The sequence below is a fragment of the Cricetulus griseus genome, chromosome 2 (assembly GCF_003668045.3).
Source record: "Cricetulus griseus strain 17A/GY chromosome 2, alternate assembly CriGri-PICRH-1.0, whole genome shotgun sequence".
Lineage (NCBI taxonomy): Eukaryota > Metazoa > Chordata > Mammalia > Rodentia > Cricetidae > Cricetulus > Cricetulus griseus.
Window position 1 is genome coordinate 151,228,209 of NC_048595.1, and position 22,787 is coordinate 151,250,995.

At 40.5% G+C, this 22,787-nt stretch overlaps 1 protein-coding gene across 2 annotated transcripts in view; it reads left to right on the plus strand.

Annotated features, from left to right (window-relative positions):
• The window catches only part of Asph (aspartate beta-hydroxylase), a 181,376-nt gene extending 159,094 nt beyond the window's left edge, over positions 1 to 22,282 (plus strand). For both annotated transcript variants that reach the window (XM_027398883.2, XM_027398885.2), the window contains exons 21-24: positions 5,045 to 5,180; positions 10,073 to 10,164; positions 10,517 to 10,650; positions 20,104 to 22,282. In XM_027398883.2, the coding sequence (XP_027254684.1) occupies positions 5,045 to 5,180; positions 10,073 to 10,164; positions 10,517 to 10,650; positions 20,104 to 20,254 (513 nt within the window). In that variant the 3' untranslated portion in view covers positions 20,255 to 22,282. The remainder of the gene's footprint in view (positions 1 to 5,044; positions 5,181 to 10,072; positions 10,165 to 10,516; positions 10,651 to 20,103) is intronic.
• The last annotated feature ends 505 nt before the right edge of the window (positions 22,283 to 22,787 follow it).

Here is a 22,787-nt window from a genome sequence, read left to right on the forward strand (position 1 = left end):
TAAAGCTACATGAAGCAACATGCATCCAAAGGCACTAACTACCTAGAAACCATCTCAGATTAACAGATCGCTAATTTCTCTTTCTGGTTTTGTTAAATGGATGAATTCAGGGCCAAAGAGATATTTCAAAGGAAGCCTTATACCTTTAATCCCATGCAGAGGCATGCAGATCTCCGTGAGTTTGAGAGTTCAAGGCCAGGCCAGCCCAGTCTACAGAGGAAGTTCAAAGGAAGCCTCGAAAATTGTGTAGGCATTGCTCACTCTGTGTCTAAATTTCTGCTCTAATTAAAAACAAAACAAACATTCTATGCATCTTAGACAACTGCCTGTATTTTCTCTTTTACCCTCTACTCTGTGCACTACCCCCCCCCCCAACCATCACCATCACCACACCCAATAGAGACACATTCTGCTGGGGTCTGTATGCTGTGTCCGTATGTTGAACCCCTGACTCCCATGGTGAAGGCATTCAGAGATGGGAATTTTGAAAGGAGATTCAATCATGAATCTGGTCCCTTACGAGTCTCCTGTCTTATCCTGTGCAGTCATTGTTGGCTTTTCCGGTAAAAAGCACCACTATGAAATAGCTCTTCCACAGATACCAAATCTTCCAATTCCTTATCTGGGACTCTGGGACTTAAGTGCCCAGACATGAAAAAAACAAACAAACCAACAACAACAAAAAAACCCCAAGATTTCTGGTGTTCATAAGCCACTCAGTCAGTGGGTATATGCTCTAGCTGCAAAATTGACTAGCACACATACACACATGTATACTCAGTGTACTTAGAAAAAAAATATACTTTTTTCTTAGTATATAGTTAAAAGTATTTCCAGGCCCTTCCCACAGTGCCTGAGCATGCCTGTGTGAACTACTGTGCATGGAGCCTATGCGAACTCTGATTCCTGAGGACTCTGGGGGAACAGGCTAATGCTCACCACAGTATAGTTTCTGTGCCAAAGTGTGACCCTCTCTTTCATGGGTGCCTTAGGAATGACTGAGCAGGAGAAAGAGAGGATTTCTGGTACTGGCTCTGCTGGATACAGGCCTGCAGGCTGCAAGCTTAATAGCTACTCCGAGAGTCAGTTTGTGTTTCCTGAGGAGAAAAGCTTCCCTAAAGCAACAGTGGAGATCTTTCCAGCCGTTAATTTCTATGACAGAATATTGGACTCAAAAGAGTAAATAACAAGTTCACATTCTTCAGTGGACATAAACAGAAATCTGTGTAGCTCTTGGTTGGTCTTAGCAGTCTGTAAAGGAACACAGCCAATAGAACATACAGGTGATTAGAATGTGATTTACTAGGTGACCAGAGACCAATTAGTGAGCAATACTTGCTGCTCGATGCCTAGAGGCCGGACGAGCAAAGAGGATGCAGCTGCATGGGAGGCTGCGATTCTAAGCCCCTATCTCAAGTTGCTGGTGAAAATGAATTCAAAGGCTGGAGTCTGATGTCCTCTTATAGTGGCAGCAGGAGAAAATCTCACATATGCAAGAGAAGTATAGTCTCAGAAAGGGGGAAAAGGAAGGAAGGACTGTAGCATGAATTATAAAAAGACAGGTATTGGGGTTCAAGCTGAAGATCACAGAAGCAAAGCAGCCAAGCCAGTAGGCCAACCCCCACGCCCACCCCCACCCTCACCCCTGCCCTTTGTCACCTCCTGCTTTTAATTTCACCCAGGCTCTCAGCCAATTGGATGTAAGCATCCATGATCAGTGCAGGTCTTCCCCAATCACTTCTCCAGCCTTTATGCCACTAGTCTCCGGAAATACCACAGGGTTGCCCCCTAGATGTGTGCTATCTTAGTTTTCTAGGCGTCTGTCAGTCCACTAAAGTTGACAACCAAGATCCAGCATGGCCAGTGAACATGTGTGACATTTTAGCACATGGTTTGAAGTCAGATACTAGAGCCCCACCCCCACCCCCGGGCATTGCTTTGTGCTTTCTGGGCTGGAGCTGTCACCTGGCTCAACGGCCACATGCAAGGGAACAGAAGACATTAAAACAAAATCCAGGTAGGCTACATGGCTCAGGAGGTAAAGGTGATTGCTGCCAAGCCTGTCACTTGAATGTATTTCCAGGACCCACATGGTAGGAGAGAAAGGACTCCTTCAAATTGTCTTCTAAGCTTTTAATGTACACTGTGACACATATATGTCCCCCTCCACATACCAGTAAAAATAATTAATTAAAACACACACACAGTAAAAAAAAAAAAATTACTACCATGAAAAAGTACCTTGGCAACATTTCCCACAGAGGCTGAGGGTGAAGGTGCAGGACTGACATTTTATATAAAGACAGCCTGTTCTTCGGTAGAAAATTTAAATTATATTGAGTGATACAATCACTTTAACATTTTCTCCTGGGACTCTGTGCCCTATTTTAGTAACAAAAGATCAGCTGTTCCCAATGATGCCCTTAGAATCTGCTTTCAAAAGAAATAAAAGGATTTTCTAAAATACTGGGGGTTGGGGAAGCAAAGGCTTGCCCTTATAAGGCTCCAATAACATCATTTGGAAAGTAATTTCATGTGTTAGAGAAGTAATTCTCTCCTTGTCTATGTGACAGATTCACAAGAATCTAACAGATTTATCTAGCAACTTGAACAAGCTACAATAACACTAAGGAGTGGAGCAATTTAGGTGCATTCAGGTTGTGCTTGGACTGCAAAGTCCTTGGGTGAACTTTTTCTTCTTTCCCATTATCTTCTAATTCTTAACAAAATCATCATCCAGTTCTCTCACTTGGGGACCTACCACAGCAAAGACTTTTGAGTGTCCCTTTATTGAAAGTGCTGTTTGACTTACCAGCTATAAACTGCTAGCTTGGGGTGAATAAATAGAGAAAGTGGTCGTTGGGCTGTGTTGAACAAGGACAAGTGACTGGCACCACTCCACACAGGTGACTGGAGGAAGAAGTACACAGATTGAAGAGAGGTGGTGATGGGTCTCACAGAGACAGAATTATCAGAGCATCCTCTAATCAAAATCTCTTGCCCTGCAATATCTTAAGCTCCCTCATGCTTTCACATGATATAACGATGTTTCCTGGTGTTAAAAGAGAGGATGAGAAATCTAGCCTTGCAAATCTCAGTTGGCTTTATTGATGACCCCAGAATTGGGGAGTAGTCTACATTCAATTTCTCAGAGTTCTCTACCCCAGGAGCTGATTGTATTTGTAAAGTGGAAGCAAGGCAAAGTAGCCCTATTGGTTGTAGCTTAAGTCTGTCCTGTTTGAACATGGTTTAACAGGTGGCATCTAGTGACTGGCTGAAAGTCACCTGCTTGCTCCCATAGTAGGTTATAACCTGTTTACATATCAAATTGCAGTATACACTAAATGGGGAAATGATTGGGGCAATTTGAAATTATGTATGGGGTAGCAGCTTCATGTAAGCTGGTATAGTCCCCACACAAATCTAAAAAATATTTTTTCCTACATTAAATCATGAGTGCCTGGAACATGGGCTGATTAAAAAGAAATCATTCTATCTTGTGATTCTTTTTACCCAACAGTAGGTCATTTTTCTTGATTAACTGTAAAGATAGAATACTGTTCACAAGGCAGATCAATCCACTTCCAGAAAGCACTCGCTGTTTCCACACTGTGTATGGAAATGTTGCTGTTTGTGCCATTACTTCCAGTACCCTGCTTGCTAATAACACCCACAGTGTGGTATGCCTAATCCCTGATTCTTGTTGAAACCCAGGTAGTTCATACCTACTTTTCTATGCTCCCCTATCCACTTTCTATGGAACACAGAATAATGGGATTCCCATCCCACACCCTGGATTCATGTTTTACCTCTGCAATTCTCTGTAGACTCACCAACCCCATCCTGCCTGCTTCTATCCATTGTTCCCTCCAACATTCCTGCCCCCAGGGACAGCACAGTGAGAAAGTGACAAAAGCCAGCAGGATCAGTCACTGAATCTGTTCATATCAAGCCCCAGCTGAGGTTAAAGCAGCCTCATAAATAATAAGTTGAGGACATGTTTGTTTGGCTGAATTCTAAACATATCTATGTTTTGTCGTTAAGTTTATAATGCATCCTGCCCCAGTGGCCAGTTTTCCAGTACTTTTGAGCGTTTACCTACTGCTTACCTTGTTGAATGGCATCATAAGGAACTCTGTTGAAAATAAATCTGTGGTCTGTATTCCAGTGTGAATGCTGGAGTCAAGTGGAACTTAGTCATTGCGTTATCAGCAAGATCAGTTAGATTGGAGAGAGAAAGGAAGAGAGGTGAGAATGGGAACTTTAGGCAAGTCATAATACATGTAATTATAGTGAGAATGATTTTCATAATTTATAATAGGTTTATACTTTAATTTTTTATTTTATATGTGTGCATGTGTCCCTTGCATGCATGTATATGCACTGCATGTCTACCTCATGACCACAAAGGGCATGGAACATCCTGGAACTCTAGAGTTAGAGACAGTTGTGCTGTTAATCTTGAGATTCACCAGGGAAAGACCAGTTCCACAATCTTGGGCCAAATTAAAGCAAGTTTTTATTAAAATTGTATATACCAACTAAAATGGAATTTGGTCAGAATCACTCCCTGGAACTATCCCAGCTGAGTGGCCCCTAGATGAGTTGCCCTGGCTTTTATGGATAAAACCCATAGGCCAATGTACTTTCCCATGCGGCTTTGTTGTTATTTTTAAGAACTACAATTCCCAGCATTCCAGGAAGTTGGCTGGTCCTTGGGCAGGTGGAACTTATTGGTTAACTTAGGGTCTAACTGTTAGACACCTTGTAAGTGCAGGGAACAAAATTCTGGTCTTCTGCAAGCAGAGCTAGCAAGTGCTCTTAACCAATAATAAGCTGCCTTCCAGTCTCAATTTCCTCCCTCCCTCTCTCCCTTTTTCTCTCTTAATATACTGGAGAAGAGGTTCCAAAGAAATTAAAATAAGCAATCTAAATGTAAGCAAGATTTTTATTTCTTTCTTAAACAAATAAGAAACTGAAAGTCATTATGAGATGTTCTGTGAAGCATATTTTTCATCTCAGTGAAACTAAATCTTCCTTGAAGTCTTTAGAGAGAAACTGGAAGTTAATCCGTGATGAAGGCCTCATGGTGATGGACAAAGCCAAGGGTCTCTTCCTGCCTGAGGATGAAAACCTTCGAGAGAAGGGAGACTGGAGTCAGTTCACACTGTGGCAGCAAGGTGAGCCCTTGGCTTCCAGATTGTCTTCTGCATGCAGTGACCAGGTGACCAGTGGTGGGAGTCTTCTGCTGACAAAGCTGCCTGGGAAACCAAGGGTTTTGATATGCACTCATTGTTTTTAAAACATGTTCATGTGTACACATATATGTATTCTGATAAGTATATGTTTGCTATTGTCCTTGTCTTCTCTGTTAAAGAGTGCACTTTTAACTGTACCTCTACTGTGTGTGTGTGTGTGTGTGTGCATGGAAAGCCCACCATGTCCATCACTGAGAAAGGAGCATCTCTGATCTGTATTTGCTACTATAAAGTGTAGGTGATGCTGTGGGATAAAATAATGCCAGCGTGGGTGGGAGCTACTGCCCAGGATAAAGTGTTTGTTTTTACTGTGTTAGGACTGTGTTCCAATGCCATATTCATAATTTTTCTTCTTTCTGTTGATTTTAATTATTCTAGTAAACATTTTGATTGGAAGGCCTTAGTAAATTTGCTAGGTTCTTTATTAAAATAAGAATTTAAGGTTACGGGATATGTTGCTTAAGATGCTTCATATACACTGTGTGCAATTTTTCACTTGATTTATGAGTGTTAAAATAGACTGAATTTATGTCCTGATTTCCATTTTGAATCAAAACAATTGTGTATGTGTGTGTGTGAAGCATGTATTTTATTAAGCCACTCTGTGTCATTTTGTTATACAGCCCCAGTAGACCTATATAGTCTCTAAGTAGCATTATTAATACTGAACTATAGCATGTGTTTGTGTATGTGTGTGTGTATGGGGGAAGAATGTTGCAGAGATTTAAACTCAGGACTTCACATGTTAGGCAAACAGTGTACCACAAAGTTCTAGCCTCAGCTCTTATATTCCTTTTTGAATGATCAACTTTTATTATATTTTTGATTAGTTAAAGCAATTTTTAAATTTAAATGTATTTGATCATGTTCTTCCGCTCCTCACATCCTTCCAGATCCTCTCCTCCCTACCCACCCAATGTTAAGTTCTTTCTCAAAAGCCAAACAAAAAACCAATACAAAAACAAAACTACCCCAAACATCAAACTGTAACCAATAAAAGCATGCAAAACACACACTCTCTCTCTCTCTCTCTCTCTCTCTCTCTCTCTCTCTCTCTCTCTCTCTCACTGTGGAGTCCATTATATGTTGGTAAACTACTCCTGAACATGAGGCTTGCCCTGTCACTATCTTGTAGAAAACTGATTATTCCTTTTTACTTTGCTCATATTGATACAGACAGCCTTGTTCTCCCAGTGTCTTCCATTCCCTCTGGCTCTTACACTCATTCTGCCTCCTCTTCTGTAGGATTCCCTAAGCTCTGGGGGAGAGATTTTATGGAGACACATTTGTTCTCACCTGCTGCAAGAGAAAGCATCTCTGATGATGGATGAACAAGGCACTGATCTATGGGCAGCCACTATCCATTGATCATAGTTGTCATGAAGAATGGAATTTGTCCTCTCTTATAGAAACTTGAATCCTAAGAAGAATATACCCAGGTCTTCAGCTCCATGACTATACCTGATAAAAATCATATGCAAGTTATGCATTTTTCTTTTGTATCTGCATTGCCTGTTAGATCTATTCCCTGAGCTATTTTCCCGAAGAAACCAAGTTTGCTACTTTTTAAGAATTAACTTTGGTAACAGATAATGAAAACACTAGCAAATCCATCTCATTACCAATGCCAGACATTCCTTGTTCAATTACGGAGTCAACTGAGTGTCTCCTACCTTGTAACCTGGGATGTAAGAGAAATGTATTTTGAAGCATGAGATTTGGAAATTACAGTCCTTGGTTATCCTCCTGAATGTTTGTCTCTTGCTCTGTCTTGTGGACATTCCCTGAATCTCCTTGAAAAGAGTAACAAAAATAGTTGTGTTGAGTGTGTAGTAGTTACCACGCAGTGAATTCTAGGAAGAAGAGGACACAGTTATTAAATATATGAAGCTATTCTGCAGTGTTTCTGTGTAATAGGAGCTCATTAGTAACAGGTAAAAATGAGGTCGCTTTGAGGCCTATATTAGTCGTCAGGGTTTTTAGAATAAAAGAACTTACAGGATGCATATATATATATATATATATATATATATATATATAGAGAGAGAGAGAGAGAGAGAGAGAGAGACAGACAGACAGAGAGAGAGACACACACAGACACAGAGAGAGAGAGATGGGGGATTTATTAGGATGATTTATAGGCTGTGGACCTAATCCAATAATGGCTGCCAATGAATAGAAGGTCGAAGAACCCAGTAGTTTTTCAGTTTGTCCACAAGGCTGGATGTCTCAGCTGGTCTTCAGTATACACAGAAGTAGGCTCTAATGCCAGTGAAGGAATGGGCTTACTAGTAAGGGGAGAGCAAGCATGCAAAGAGAGAAACTTCCTTCTTCCATGTCCTTTTTATAGGGTGTGCCCATCTTAGAACTGGATATTTCAATCTCAAATGATCTATACTAAAGGTGTGTCTTACCACCTCAAAGAGCCAGATCAGAAGTGGATCTTCCCACTTCAAATGATTTAATTAAGCAAAAACCTTCACAGCTGTCGCCAGACATTTTGGGGTTGTAGTTAATTCCAGGTGTAGATAACCAAAATAGCCATCACAAGGCCTGTCTAAAAGCCTAAATGTTGGATCCATGCCAGCTGGATTGGAATTCCTGATTCTCTGCTCTTTCATTTACTGTGTGACCTCTTTGTGTGTCAGTTTGTCCTCCATGTAATGCTACCTGAGTGCCTGCCTTCCTGGGTACAGTGAGCATGGTACATCACTCTAAGCATCTACGAGCACTACGGGAATTTTGTGTTTGGGGGACCAGACACTTGTGGATATGTAAAACTACAGGTTGCAAGCCATAGATGTTGAACCACTAGTGCTCAACCTTCTCCTGAGAGGGAATCTGTATTTTCTGACTACAGGAAATATACAAGGTGTATCACTGATGCTTGAGACAAGAAATAGTTCAGGTTTCAGAGTTTTTCTGATCTGGGAATGTTGGCGTGAACTGTGCCAGTTGAGTGTTTATGATCCGAGCATGGTCTAGACATGAGGTCATTTGAACACCATACCAGAATGTTTGATTAGTTTCAGACTGTAGATAATTAAATTAGGGGGTCCTCACTTTTTATGTGCTTAGAGGTCTCTAACCCAGACCTGACTAGGTGAAGTCCTGGTGACAGGACCCATTTGGTAGCTATGATACAACTGACCAGTCAGGTGCTGCACAAACTCACTAGTGTGCTGTGGGAAACCCAGCTGCTCTGGTGGCTTTCCAGGCTACAAGGTTTTGCCCAAGCCTGAGCAACTGATGATCTCCTGCCAGCCTTCCCCTAATATGGAAAGCCAGGGTTAAAAAGTGCATTATGATGTTAGTCCTCCAAAGTAACATGAGTTGTTTGGCTAGTGGAGATACACTATTATTAGCTAAAAAAGAGCAACTAGCAGTGTACTCAATGGAAAAGCAAAAAGTTCATCTGCAAAGAGCTAATAAAACTGCATAAGCTGTTTCCTAAATCTAGTGCTTCACTTGACTGAGGCAGAAGTCATGGTGTTGCATCTTTTAGAATTCATCTTAAGATTATCTTGATGCATATTAACCTTAAAGTCAAACTTATCTTTAGATGTAGGATGTAGCTTCTTTTATAGGAATTTTGACTAGGAAAACAAAAATTTCTGTCTTAAAAAAAGTCATTTTCCTCCTCCATGAGACCAAGTGGTACTGCATACTTTCTGAGCACATCTTCCCATGAAGAGTGGGGAGAAATTTTACATGGTTCAGGATATTGAAGCAGATGCCCCAGAATCTGTGTTCTTAATACAGTTACTCATTAATTTTTTTTCTGTTCAGAGATCCCACCCTCTTTATTTTTTATGACTTATAAATTATTTTTTATTAGAAAGAAAATTATTTTACATATAAATCCCAGGTCCCTTTCTCTCCCCTCCTTCCCTGCTCTCCCAACTAATGCCCTACCCATCCCATACCCTTTCTGGAAATCTATGGGGCCTCTTGTAGTGGATCAGTACTTATCACTACTATAGGAATGGACCTTAGGAGCCCATCCCACAAGGAGGGATACTCCTTGAGCCTGGACACAAGGGGGTTGGCCTAGGCCCTATTCCAAAGACTATGACAAACTTTGAGGACCCCCTATGGAAGGCCCACCATCTTTATTTAAATGCCACTTTATCAACATTTTATTAAGGATTCTCTGCTCACTGAAAAATAAACTAAATTCTAACTTAAAATGTTTTGACATCTTTTAGAAATGCATTTTAGGTTAGGTGTAGAATACAAGGCACTTTTCTCTCTTAGAGGCTTCATTAATTTCCAGTGTGTGCTATAACAAGTTGTTACAAACTAGTGACTTGAAAGTGTGGCTCAGAAGTCTGCAGTGGGTTTCACTGACTAAAACCAAGTTGTTATTTTGCAACAGACTTCAGACTCTTGAATCTACGATGGCTCTTGTCTTAGGTGCTCTTCAATCTCTAAAATCAGCAGTAGCTGCTCAGTCTTTTATCATCTGAATGGCTGTCGACTCTTCTCTCTCACTTTACACATTTAAGTGCCTCATGATGACATCAGCCTCTGTCTTTCTCTTGGCCTTCACATTCTACAAGCACAGATGGTCCAAATGGGATGAGATAAAGTTTTACTGCAGTTTGGTTTTGGTGTGTGTGTGTGTGTGTGTGTGTGTGTGTGTGTGTGTGTGTGTGTGTGTTTCAGTAGGGTCTCACTATGTTGATCGGATGGTTTTGAACTCCTAGACTCTAGTGATCCTCCTAGTTAACTTCCAGAGTAGCTGAAACTACAGATGCACCATGGCAACTGTGATTTGCTTCTCACAATCATTTTATCATGTTTTCTTCTAGGAAGGAAAAATGAGAATGCCTGTAAAGGAGCCCCTAAGACCTGTACTTTACTAGAAAAGTTCTCTGAGACAACAGGATGCAGGAGAGGACAGGTACCAAGGGTGTTTTCAGAGATGGGAAGAACACAGGAAAGAGGTGAAACTGACCTTTACAAAACTACAGTATTTCTCTTGGCACAATAGATGTCTCTTTTTTTCCATTCCATTTTTAATGGAACATAATTTCACATGTTGATGTCAAAATTTGAAGGTGGAAAATGTTGTGTTATGTCACTCTGTGGGACATGAGAGTGCTTGTTTTTTTTTTTTTTTGTTCCTTCACAAAGAAATAGGATGTAACTATAAATCCCAAGGGTTACAAGGACTCGCTTATGAATTCATGCTGATTCTGCTGCTTCTCCACACCTTGAAAAATGGATGATTGAGTGTCATTCTTTCTGTGCAGATCAAATATTCCATTATGCACCCTGGAACTCATGTGTGGCCACACACAGGACCCACAAACTGCAGGCTCCGAATGCATCTAGGGTTGGTGATTCCCAAGGAAGGCTGCAAGATCCGGTGTGCCAATGAGACCAGGTATATTTCCTTTGTCATTTTTCTATTTCACCCATCACTCAACAACTGGTGTTCCTTATGGAAAGTCTGTGTTCATGGGATGTGTCCTTTCTTTGTAGCTGAAGTAGACAGGAATGAAGTGATTTGCATCTGGACTCTAGTCTGTGACTTTTGTGCATTCTAGGAGTATAGAGATGCCATTCCAAGTCAGGGAGGGCCTCTGTCATTTACTCCAGAGCACTCATCTGCCTGCCCAGCCTCCTTGTTTCTTCTAGGTTGACAACTTTGCATTCAGAGTCAATTCACTTGCCTTGAGCTTCCCACATTCCGCATTGACTTAAGGTTCTGTTGCTGGTGTTACTTATCCCGCCAGGTCCTGCTGCCCTCTTTTCAGCCTCAAATAAACACACGGACATTATATTAATTATAAAACTGTTGGATGATGATTAGGGCTTCTTACTGGCTAGCTGTGTCTTAATTATTAACCCAATTCTATTAATCTATGTATTTCCATGTGGTCTTGGCTTACCAGAGAATGCAGAGACCTGTTATTCCTTTTGTGGCTACATGGCGTCTTCTCATGGTCTCTCTTTGCCTACCTTTTCCAGAATTGCCCTAGTCTCCTAGTCCCACCTATCTTCCTGCCTCTATTGGCCAAACAGTGTTTTATTCATCAACCAATAAAAGAAACATATTTACAGAAGGACATCCCCCCATCAAGGTTCCACAGCTTGACTTGTGTTGTGCATATGTATAAGAAGTCTGCCTCCTTGAAGAAATCACCCTGTGGTGTCTATGCTTTGCTCTGGAGGTGGCAGCATGGTTCAGTGAGTGATCACCACTTACAGAACCATTTCTGTCACTGTGTGGTCTTGACTAGTCACTTAATCTCTTTAAATCTCAGCTTCCTAACTTATAAAATTGGCAATAATACCAGGTTTGCAGCATTGTGGCATGGATTAAAGGGAATGAGCCTAAGAAGTGCTTAATCCTCCTGGCCTCAACAAGGCTATAGCAAACATTAGGATTCCATGAAGTGCTTTCGCCTTTTCTAATCACAGCAGCTGATTCACCCTCTTGGGAACAAGCCACCCTTCAAGGAGCCTCGAAAGCTCTGTCTTTTGTGAGGAATTTTCTAGATACTTCTTGATAAGCTTAAAAATATCACGTTACTGAAAACCCACCGCTGCTGTAATACACCAACCAAACCAAATTAATAAATCCAGGTTTAATCTGATCAAAGCATTCCTGAGTGACCCCAGGGGAACAGAAAACCAGGAACCATGAGGTAAATCCAGAGGTGGGGGCTTTTAATGTCCTCTGGAGGTGCAGCCTCCAATGGTGGGGTTTTAGGTGGAAAGCCTAGACTGAGCCAACTTGAAGGCAGGGGCTTGAAACTTGGCACCTGAGGGCAGGGTTTGGAACAAGGCTCCCAAGCATCCCAACCTCTTTGGATAAATATAGAAGCTACCGGTATGGCTTCCACCTAAACACTTCTTTGCCCTAGAAGTCTTTTATTTATCTAAAGTATGCAAATTATTATAATCCAATTTCAGCTCATAAAAATAAGACTTGCAATCTTACATCTTAGGCCATGTGCATAGTGTGGGCCTCAGAGGTCCCTGGCCAGACATCATTGCTGTTATTGTCCAATTGGCCTGATGATCATGCTGAAATGGAAGTTCCTAGAGCTGAGAAACCAAGATGCTATCTTCTTCTACATTCCTTATTGTCTCTGATAGGGGACAGAATGGAGAGTGAGACAAGTGTTTTGAAACACACAATTGTGGATCACATGAGGCTTTCCTCTCCCAGACATATGTGATCAGAAAGATTGTAGGAAAACCAATGCTACATAGCCCAAGGGGAGCACAGGTCAAAGATTACCAATGGGTCATTGGCCAAGACATCACTTGCTCTTAAGGTGTAGTAATTTTGGGTAGTGTTTTGTTTTGTGGTTTCCTTGTCTTGTTTATTTTTGCTTTTAGACAAGAAAGTTATAGGTATTGAAAGCTGAGAGAACACATTCCAAAACATCTATGAAATCAAAGGTGCCAAATCTGAGGAACACTGTGTGGTTCAGCAACTGATAGTAGAGAATGAGTGTGGCCAAGGCCAACTCATACCAAGAAGGCTTCTGACACCAAACTTAAAGGCTCAGTCCACAGTCAGGGAGTTATTGTGTGAAGGGAAGAGATGGTAGCAACAGCTGTGGCTGACACAATGAAACATTCCAAAGTGAAGAAGAGTGAAAACTGGATGCTTGTTGCAGAATAATAACATTTTACTTACCACAGAAATAAAAGACCCAGTGACTGATATTGGGGTTCAAGCTTCAAGCTGAATATCAGAAAAGCAAAGCAGTTAGCTACTACATTTTACATCTGAACAATTTGACAAGTTAAAGGCATCAGTATAGTATGTGTGACCCTATTGGTTTAGTACCACAATCTCCCCAACATTATTTCTCACCCTTCCCCTGTACCAGCCCTGGTATCAGAAATTGGGCTCATGTCTGACATCTCATCCTATGTCTCTGTTTTAATTTTAGTTGTGATAAAACATTGACCATAATCAACTTGGGGGAAGAAAGGGCTTATTTCATCCTATACTTTACAGTCTATCATCTAGATAAGTCAAGGTAGAAACTGAAGAAGAGGCCATGGAAGAGAGCTGTTTACTTGCTTATTTGCTCTCCATGGCTTGCTCGGCTTGCTTTCACATATAACCCAGGATCACCTGTTCAGGGCTAATACCACAGCATTAAGTGGCTCTTCCACATTAATGATCAAGAAATTTCTCCAACAGAAACCTGCCCACAGGCCAAACTGGTGGAAGCAATAGCTCAATTGAGATTCCCTCTTCCTGGGTGACTCTGGTTTGTGTAAAGTTGACATACACTAACCAGTACAGGCCTGTGAGCATTTCTTTCCCACTTCCCTCCCCTTTTCCCTTTGTATTGCAGTGTTCTTATCTGTATCATAGTCACTTCTGCTGTTGATAACTTAGAATCAAGAGCAGGAAGGTAGAAGTGATGGGGAGAAGCCCAGAGATGGACAGATTTGATGTGACTAGGTGAGGAATTTCTCTGGTGGCCCAGCTGAAAGCCTCTACCCACAAGGGACTGAGTGAAAACACTGGAAGCCCGATTGGGCTATGGAGTGCCTGCTTTAATCCTAGTTGGAAAAAGGGTTCTATGTGGAGTTAGACGGTGTTTATTGTACTCACATTTGACATTGAGCAACATAGCAAACATTGCTCAGGCCTTAGATGAAAGTTTGCCTGCCGTATCTTGTCTTGTAAAGAATGAGCTCATCAAAGTCAGGAGTTTCACTTAAAGAATTAAGAGAACTTTGGTGCTGAAAAGAACCCTTGCGTCCATCTAATCCATTTCCAAACATATGCAAATGGATAAACTGAGGCCATTAGTGAAATGTTTGCCATGGTCAAAGCTAGTTAGCAGCTGTCATAATAAGAACACAAGTGCCCTGGCTTCCAAAACAATGAGATGCTGGGGGAGGGGGTGTGGTTCTGTCAGTGTGTTATGAGGAGAGAAAGAGCAAAGGTGTTCGATATTGTGAGAGCATGTACCAGAATTTCCACACTAGGGAACCTCAGTAGATCAGAATTTGTAAAAGTTGGCTTATATTGTTTCTGACCTCTGAACCAAATGCCTTGTAGGTCACCTCAGCATGGCATCCTCAGACACTGAGAATATCTGTGGGCCATGGTCTTGAGCTAAAATGTTGGGGTGTAATAGCATACCTAAAGGATTTCCACAGCTTCTACAGAATCAGCCCATCTTGAGTGAGCTGGTCTTGTCTTCATGAAGTTTCTGTGGTTAAAAAATCACAATCATGTTATAATTTTTGCCCAGTTCAGAACATTCTAGCAAAGCTCACTGACAATTTTATCTGTAGGATTTTTAGGTGGAAGACTAAGCATGTAGTCATCACTAGCCTTATTAATATTGATGGTAATTGTGTGACAAAATTATAACTCTTAAGTATGCCTTGCTACCATTATGTCATTATCTCTAGTTATAATTATAATAATTTGAGAAGTTGAAGGATTATGCAATATTACATAATCTTGTTACTGGATATTCTTGCATTTTTGGCGTTTCAGGCAGGCCTTCTTCTCTCAATGGTCAAATATTCAAACAGTAAGCCCCTACACCCTAGACCTGTATCATGAGTCCTTACAGAAGGGCTGTGGGACCAGCCTCTGAAGGCTACCCTGGGGAGCGTCACTGTCTCTTAGCTGTCTGTATCACAATTCTGTCATGACTTAGTCATATTTATTGGAGCTTTTCTTGAAAAGCAAGCAGCCTGGAAGCTATGTTTGTGTTCCACTAAGCCATTGCTTTTCATTCAGAAGACATCTGCAGTCCTGTGATGACTTCATGTCCCATCTCTTTGTTGTTTGAAACATTCCTTCCCAGGCTGGTGATGTCTGCCCATAACCCTGTGTCAGCTAAGGTTGTGATGGGCTTGGATGAGGTTCTATTGTACTTTCCTTTGCTTCTTTGGAATAATTAAAGGTGCAGTTGTACCTATTCCACCTCTGAAAACTAGTGAAAGGATAAAGGACAGTATTAAGGAAAGGATCTTCACTAAGTAATTACCATTGCTGTTTTCTATGGAAACAGAAAATCCAGGGATAAATATAAGTCCAGCAGGACATATTGCCCCATGTAGTTTTTATTTGGTGATCATTGGATAGCCCATGCTGGCCTCATTTTCACCATGCAGACAGTTTTGATTTATGATCATACTTCTTCAAACTCCTCATAGTCTTTTAAGGACTTAGAAAAATCCATCAGGAGTTGGTGAGATTTGTCAGTGAGTATAGGTTGAGGTGCCTCGTTCCAAGTCCAGCAACCTTAGCTCAACCCCTAGAATGCACATGGTAGAAGACAACCATCCCCTGCAAGTTGTGCTCTGACCCCTTGTGCAGCTGAGGAATGCTTGCAAACAACACACACACACACACACACACACACACACACACACACACACACACATATCAGGTGTCAATAAAATACTTTAAAATGAATGGTTTTAAAGAAAAATTCAGTGCACAATCCACAGAAATGCCTTCCAGTTTTAGCTTTATGGAAAATAAAAAGGTTAATTAATGGTCTAGGCATGTCAAACCTTTCAACATTGTTACCTATAAAGTTTATGATGAAGAATCATGTGATCAAGTTACATTACTATCCCACAATATTAAGTAAGTTGGAGATTTTATGTTAGGCTACACTCATAACTATCATGGGACACATGGGACCCACAGGCTGCAGGCAAGACACATTTGACCTAAAATGGTGGTTCCGAATTAGTAGGTTCCATATCACTCTTCCTAATTCACAGGAAATGTAAGTTAATGAATGGGATGACTAAAGGGTTTTTTGTTTTGTTTTGTTTTTCGAGACAGGGTTTCTTTGTATTGCTTTGGAACCTGTCCTGGAACTCACTTTGTAGACCAGTCTGGCTTTGAACTCATAGAGATCCTTCTGCCTCTGCCTCATGAGTGCTGGGATTAAAGGTGTGCACCACCAATACCCAGCCATGTTTCAAGTTTTTAAACCTGCCTAAATCTTTGGTTTTATTACACCTATCAATGGAAAATGTCATTTTTACAGTGGAGAATTTTGTGCTTTATTTGAGTTATATGTTGACTTTAAATAGTTTCCAAATTCTCTGGTGCCCAAATAACTTCATGAGCCATTTGTCATTGGTATCCAAGATATATTTTCAGTTTTCTCAAATTAAGTCTTATTTCATAAGGAATGATGTCAAATTTATTCTTGGTAATCTATTGTCTTTTCTATATTTCTTGGTTTCTTCCCATATCTGTTTCAAAATTTCTGCTATAAAGTTGAATATCTACCATGTCCTTTTATGAAGTCTATGGGTGAAAATACAAGGGCAAATGTGCTAAGTTCAGTCACCCCCCAACTTAATATAATAATAGCTCTACTTGTAACATTCCAACCTTAAGATTGTGAAGAAATGACACCCATTCAGTAGAAACCGAACTTGTAAGTTTGACCTTCTCCTGGGTCAGCGATGTGTACTAGCACCTTCTAGTGATGCTGGGAGACTGCAGCCCAACTTCAGTCAGCCATTCCATCCCTTGGATGACCAGCCAAGACTCTAGAGTGTGCTCTGTTGCTGGAATTTGCTGGATATTGGTTTCCAACAAATAACGTTAGCAGTTCTACACATTGGTATACAGCAGGCTTTGCATTAGATGACCTTGCCCAGCTGTAGGCTAATTCTCAACATTCAGAGCATGTGTACCATAGGCTAGGTTAGCATGTTCAATCCTGATAGTGTATTACATGCATTATTCAGAGCACGTGTACTCGTAGGTTAGGCTAGCATGTTCAGTCCGGATAGTGTATTACATGCATTAGCCATGTGTGGGACTTTTGATTTGTGAGGGGTTTATCAGGGCGTAAGTCATATTAAAAAAGCATCAGTAACTTGCCCCAGATCACTCAAGTGACAAATGCCAGAACCAGAAGGTTTTGTTCTGCTCCCTTCAAAGACTATGGTGTCCCACTGTGTTCGTATGCCTTTTTACTCTTCTGTGTCCTTTCTTTTTTTAAAATTTAATCATGGTAAAATACATATCATAAAGTTAAACATGTTAACCATTTTAAAATGTATGGGTTTTTGTTTTGTTCTGTTTTGCTTTGTTTTTTTGTTTTTTTTTTTTTTTTGGCATTACGGTCACTCACATTTCATAATTGTTGCCACCACCTGTCTCTGGAATTTTATATCAAAAGACTGGACTATTGAACACTAAGTTTGTACTCCTTCCCCATCTCAGCCTGACAACTTCCACTCCACTTTGGTCTGTATGAGTTTGACCATTCCAGGACCTTATACAAGTGGAGTCATACAGTATCTGGCCTTTAGTGACTAGCTCCATTCACTTAGCACAATGCCCTTCAGATACATCTGTGCTGGGCTGGGGAGATAGCTCGTGGATAAAAGCTCTTGCAGTCATATCTCAGGAATCTTTGCCTTCTTGGAGGACACCTGACACAGGGTCCAAATAATTTTGCTTTCAGCTCAGTCCATTTATTGAAGATCCATTTGTATGGAAGAAGAGATGAGTCTTACACCCGGTGACCAGAAGGCTCAATTAGTTGTTTCCTAAGTGGTATTCCAGCTTAGAAAAACAGGCAGATTGGGAATTAATCTTGTTTATTTTCTTAGCTTCATCTACTATGCAAGTGGGTTATACATAGAATATTTAAGTTAGTGCTGCAAAGCACTCTATAGTACCTCAGAAGAGAGCTGTGTGAGAACCAAAATCTGAATAGAATGTTAGTCTAAATAAGACATCAAGAGGGAAACATGAAGTTCGTGGCTATACAGTGCCTCTCTAGCCCATGGAGCTGGGTCACTGCTCCTGTATTTATATATATAGATATTAATGTGAAGATATATATCAAGTGGTACTATTATGCTAACTGAAATTTTCTCTAGGAATTTTTTTTAATATTAAAGTTCTATTTAAACATTTAAAATTTTGTGTTATACTTTAGAAAAGAGTTCCAGTATAGCAGGAACAGTGCTATCTGGCTACAATATTATCATCGGGACACATGTCTTGCTAACAGAATTGGTGTCGTTTCCTGGGCCTTGCCTCTGTGGACATCTGGCCCAGATGGTCTTGTACATTACTCTTCAACAACATCCCTGGCTTCTAGCCACTAGAGGGCAATAGTATGCCCCACACCTTTTGTGACAATGAGAAATGTTTACAGTAGTTTCTAAGAGTCAGGAGGGATTTTGGGGAGGCAAAGTCACCCCAGAGAAGAATAACTGACATATTGGGTGAATCTAACAATAATATTTCTAAGTTAATTAACTGATAAAAGTAACTAACATTTGTAGTAGGAAGTTGAATCAGCCTTCTCCATCTACCACCTACCTGCCTGCCCATCCCTTCTACTGTGTGCATCTCAGTTTTAAATCTCAAATTCAGTAAATGTGTTGCTTAACTGTTTTATACAGTTTGTCTGAATCTAGGGGATACAGTTTTCACTGAAAAGTTTACAAGGACAGAATCTTAGACTGGGCAGCAAATGGCAGAACAGGCATTCATTACCATGTGAAACCAAACCAGAAAAGAAAATTACAAACAAACCAAAAAGAAGAAAGAGAAAAGGTAATCGACAAAACCCCCTCTTGTAAAATATCTTAAACAGAGAGGTGGCCATTTTCTTGATCTAGTGTTATCAGAGAAATTAAACAATGTCAGTGGGTATAAGGGGCAAAACTACCAAACAGAAAGGATGGCAAATATCCAAAAAAGGACAGTACCCCTGCTTACAGCAGTAAAGTCACGAGGGCCGAAATGCCACTAGGAGGATGAGGATAAACTAAGCCCAGTGGAAGTGTGCGACAGCATGCCATTCAGCCTTGGTACAGAAAGAAGTTCTAGTGACACTATAACATACTTGAGCCTTTTATTTTTTTGTGTGTGGATGGCGAAGTAGGTTCCTGCATGTCTGTGTATACACATTTGTGTGAGGGTGAATGCAGGCACCTCTGTATACAATGTGTGTGTGTGTTCCACATATGTGTAGAACTCAGAGACAATCTTGAGTGTGAATCCCCAGCTCCTATCTTGCTTGAGATAGGGCAGTTTTGTTCTTCACTGCTGCATACACCAGGTCAGCTGCCAACAAACTGCTGGGGATGTTCCTGTCTCTCAGCTTCCAATATCCCCATAGGAGCACTAGAATTATAGATGATCATGCTATGTGCCCAGCTTTTATGGGGCTCCTGGTAATAGAAACTTTGGTCTTTACCACCCAAAAGTCTCAACCAGTCTCTGAAATGACAAATGTGATAGCTATGAAGATATTGACCTGGAAGTTGTCCCATGTGTGAGCTACCAAGGCATGAATCTAGACCAGTGGTTCTCAACCTATGGGTTGAGACCCTTTTGAGGGTCAAACGACCCTTTCATGGGGGGAGTGCATATCAGGTATTTGTATTAAAATTCATTACAGTATCAAATTTACAGTTATGAAGTAGCAAAGAAAATTATGTTATGGTTGGGGGGTCACCACAACATGAGGAACTGTATTCAGGGGTCACAGCATTAGGAAGTGTGAGAACCACTGTTCTAGATACTTGTTCAACTAAACAAATCTGCTTTAGGATGAGATCCAGACTAAATGAAGAGTATGAAATAATGCCAGTATGTCCTTATCACCAGCCCATGTCCTTTGCATATCTTTAGTGCAGGATGGGAAGACTGGTATTCCTAATAAAAAGCTTGAAGTTCTTAATCATTATTGGAAGGCTGTTTACAGGCTTGGTGTTCTGGTCATATCCCAAAGGTGGTCAAAGGGGTCCTCCTGCCTATTACCAGAAACTTGTCCTTGGGCATGTGAAACTCCCAAGGCCACTCTGACAAATGCATATTTGTCTTTTCCAGAACGTGGGAAGAAGGCAAGGTGCTCATCTTTGATGACTCTTTCGAGCATGAGGTGTGGCAGGATGCCTCATCTTTCCGGCTGATCTTCATTGTGGATGTGTGGCACCCCGAGCTGACCCCTCAGCAGAGACGCAGCCTTCCTGCAATTTAAAAAAAAAATGGCAGAGCCTTGGGTGCTCTCCAGGGAGACTGCCTTTCCACTTTTCTTGGGCTGTGGAGACAGAAGTTCAAGCGCCATGGTTCTTCAACCTCTTGCCTTGTGGCTAAAGACCGCTAAGGTTCCTTCTGGATCACTGGGAGGAGTATTTGCCTTACTGCAATTTATTTAGGAGGCCCCTTGCTTCAAGTGACTCATGACAGAACAGAACTTCTACCTGGATTGAAGGGGAACATTTGGCTGTGTCTACATTGCTAGCCAAAGATATTTTTCTACCTAGAATAGTGTTCACATCTATGTACACTGAGGATATACAACATGTAGAAACTGAATGAATCACTTTAGTTTGTAATTTTTCTATGCAGTTATATTTTTCTAGGTAACTAAACTATTCTGTCACCATCCACCCCCAAGTTTTTGTTGACTTTAATGACAAGAAGTATAAATGCTTTACTTCTTACTGTTAAATAGTAATTTCCCTGAAAAATTCAGACATAATTCTTTTTAGAAAAAAAAAAACTGTGAAGAAGGCAAGTTTACTTTCCTAACATAAATGGGAAGTTACTCCAGGATGTATAAATTGTGCCAACCCTTGCCCTTGAATCTACCTGTGTGTCTTCATTTAGCATCAGTGTCTTCCCCTTTCTCTGTGCTAATGATGGAAATGCTATCAATCTCTTATTTCTAAGAGCAACACTTTTTGTTTTTTTACACTGAGCAAAGACATGGAAACATTTCATGTTGTAATAAGAAAATACCAGAAATAATGGGTCTCAGAGAGAAAATGTTAACAGGGAAGTGAAAATTCTCACTCAGGATCAGGTGGCCAGGCAGCCTGGACTCTGCCTTCTTTGCACAGTGCCTGGAATCTGCAGTGTCTGCCTACTTCGGATCCACCTGAGTGCCAGGAGGATGGCTGCTTGGTTTCTGAGAGTCTCCTCACAATTTTATCAATGTAGCAAGTCCCCAAGTGTACTAGGATTCTTCCCTGGGTGTAGGTGGTCCAGCTTGTTTGATTCTGAATTTGCAGACCTTTTCCATTTTTCATGCTCAAAACCCCTCTGCCATCTAATCATTATTTTGAAATAATGTTTCATGTATGTGCTTGATTTGAGTACTAGCCAAGGCAGAGGAAGAACAGTAGAAAGGCATCTTGCTCCTCTTCCCAGAGGTGATCAGTTGACTAGTCAAGCATCACTGCCTTCGAGTTTCTATTTTAAAATTAAAGCTAATTCAAGCTTAGAATGTAATGACATCCATGTACTGATCTCTCAGCCAGTTGAACAACAATGCTGTAGAAATTACACTTGTTCCAGCCACATAGGTAGAGAAATGTAGATGCATTCTTTTTGTCCAATGTCATAGAAGAAGCTTTCTGTACCTCATTTAACGAGCAATTCTTTGACATTGGAACTGATACTTTTTCTTGTAGCTTAAGGATATTAGCTCTTCGTAGAAAGTTTACAAAATATGTGTCCATTCTTAAAATAGGTACTTTTCCCTTCTTTTGCCAATGTTCAAAAATTCTTCTAAAACAGATGGCAAAGGCATGGAAGGGAAATATCAAATCATTACCAAATTCCAGAAAAGAAAACAAACTTGTAGAAAACAAAAAAAAAAGTGTTTGTGTTCTTCAGTATTTATTAAATGGAGGAACTTACTGACAAAAGGCAATACAATCCAGTGTTCATGTAGTAACACTCAGTCGCCTATTGAGTTTGGTTCTCCTACATATTACATACATATAATGAAATGCAAACCATATGTTCTCATTGTTAAACCATCACCTTATATTCATGTAATAAAATGGTGGAAATGAATGAAAATTAGCTTTTGACTTAGTAAATATAATGTTGTTTTTAAAATATGGTCATCACAGTAGGATTCTAACTATTGTCATGTGAAGTCAGAAGAACCTTATTACATGAGTTGGCAGTCAGTGATGCCAACAGCATTGGAGTACTTGGATCCCACATTTGTTTTATGAACCCAAGCAATAAAAGATTTTCTAATTCACTTTAATTTTTTCCTTTCTCTTACTTGTATCATAAGAAAAGAGTCTCCACCAATGCCTTGGGAGACATTTTTCAGGGTTGTAGTTTTATAGGTCTATACAAAATTAATGATGCAATTGTTTGAGAAATATTTTAAATTCTGTTTCAATTTTACTCCTTCAATGTTGGAACATAAAAATAGGTTCTGTTACTATTACCTGCTAGTAGAAAAAAAGTAATAAATCAGTAGATAGACTGAGAAAGGGTGTATGTCTAGAATGTAGCTCAGGGATCAGGAGTAGAACACTTGGTCTGGAAAGACAAGCCCCTCAGTTTGATCTCCAGCATTCGAGGGAGAGAGGGAAGGAGGGAAGAAGAGAGGGAGGGAGAGAGGGAAGGAAAGGAAGAGAGACAGGAAAAAACAAAGGAGAAGAGGGAGGAATAGTGAAAGAGAGACAGAAAGAAAGAAGCAGGAATAGGAAAAGGGAAACAGAAGAGAAATGTGTCCACAACTAGCAATATTGTTTAGGTAA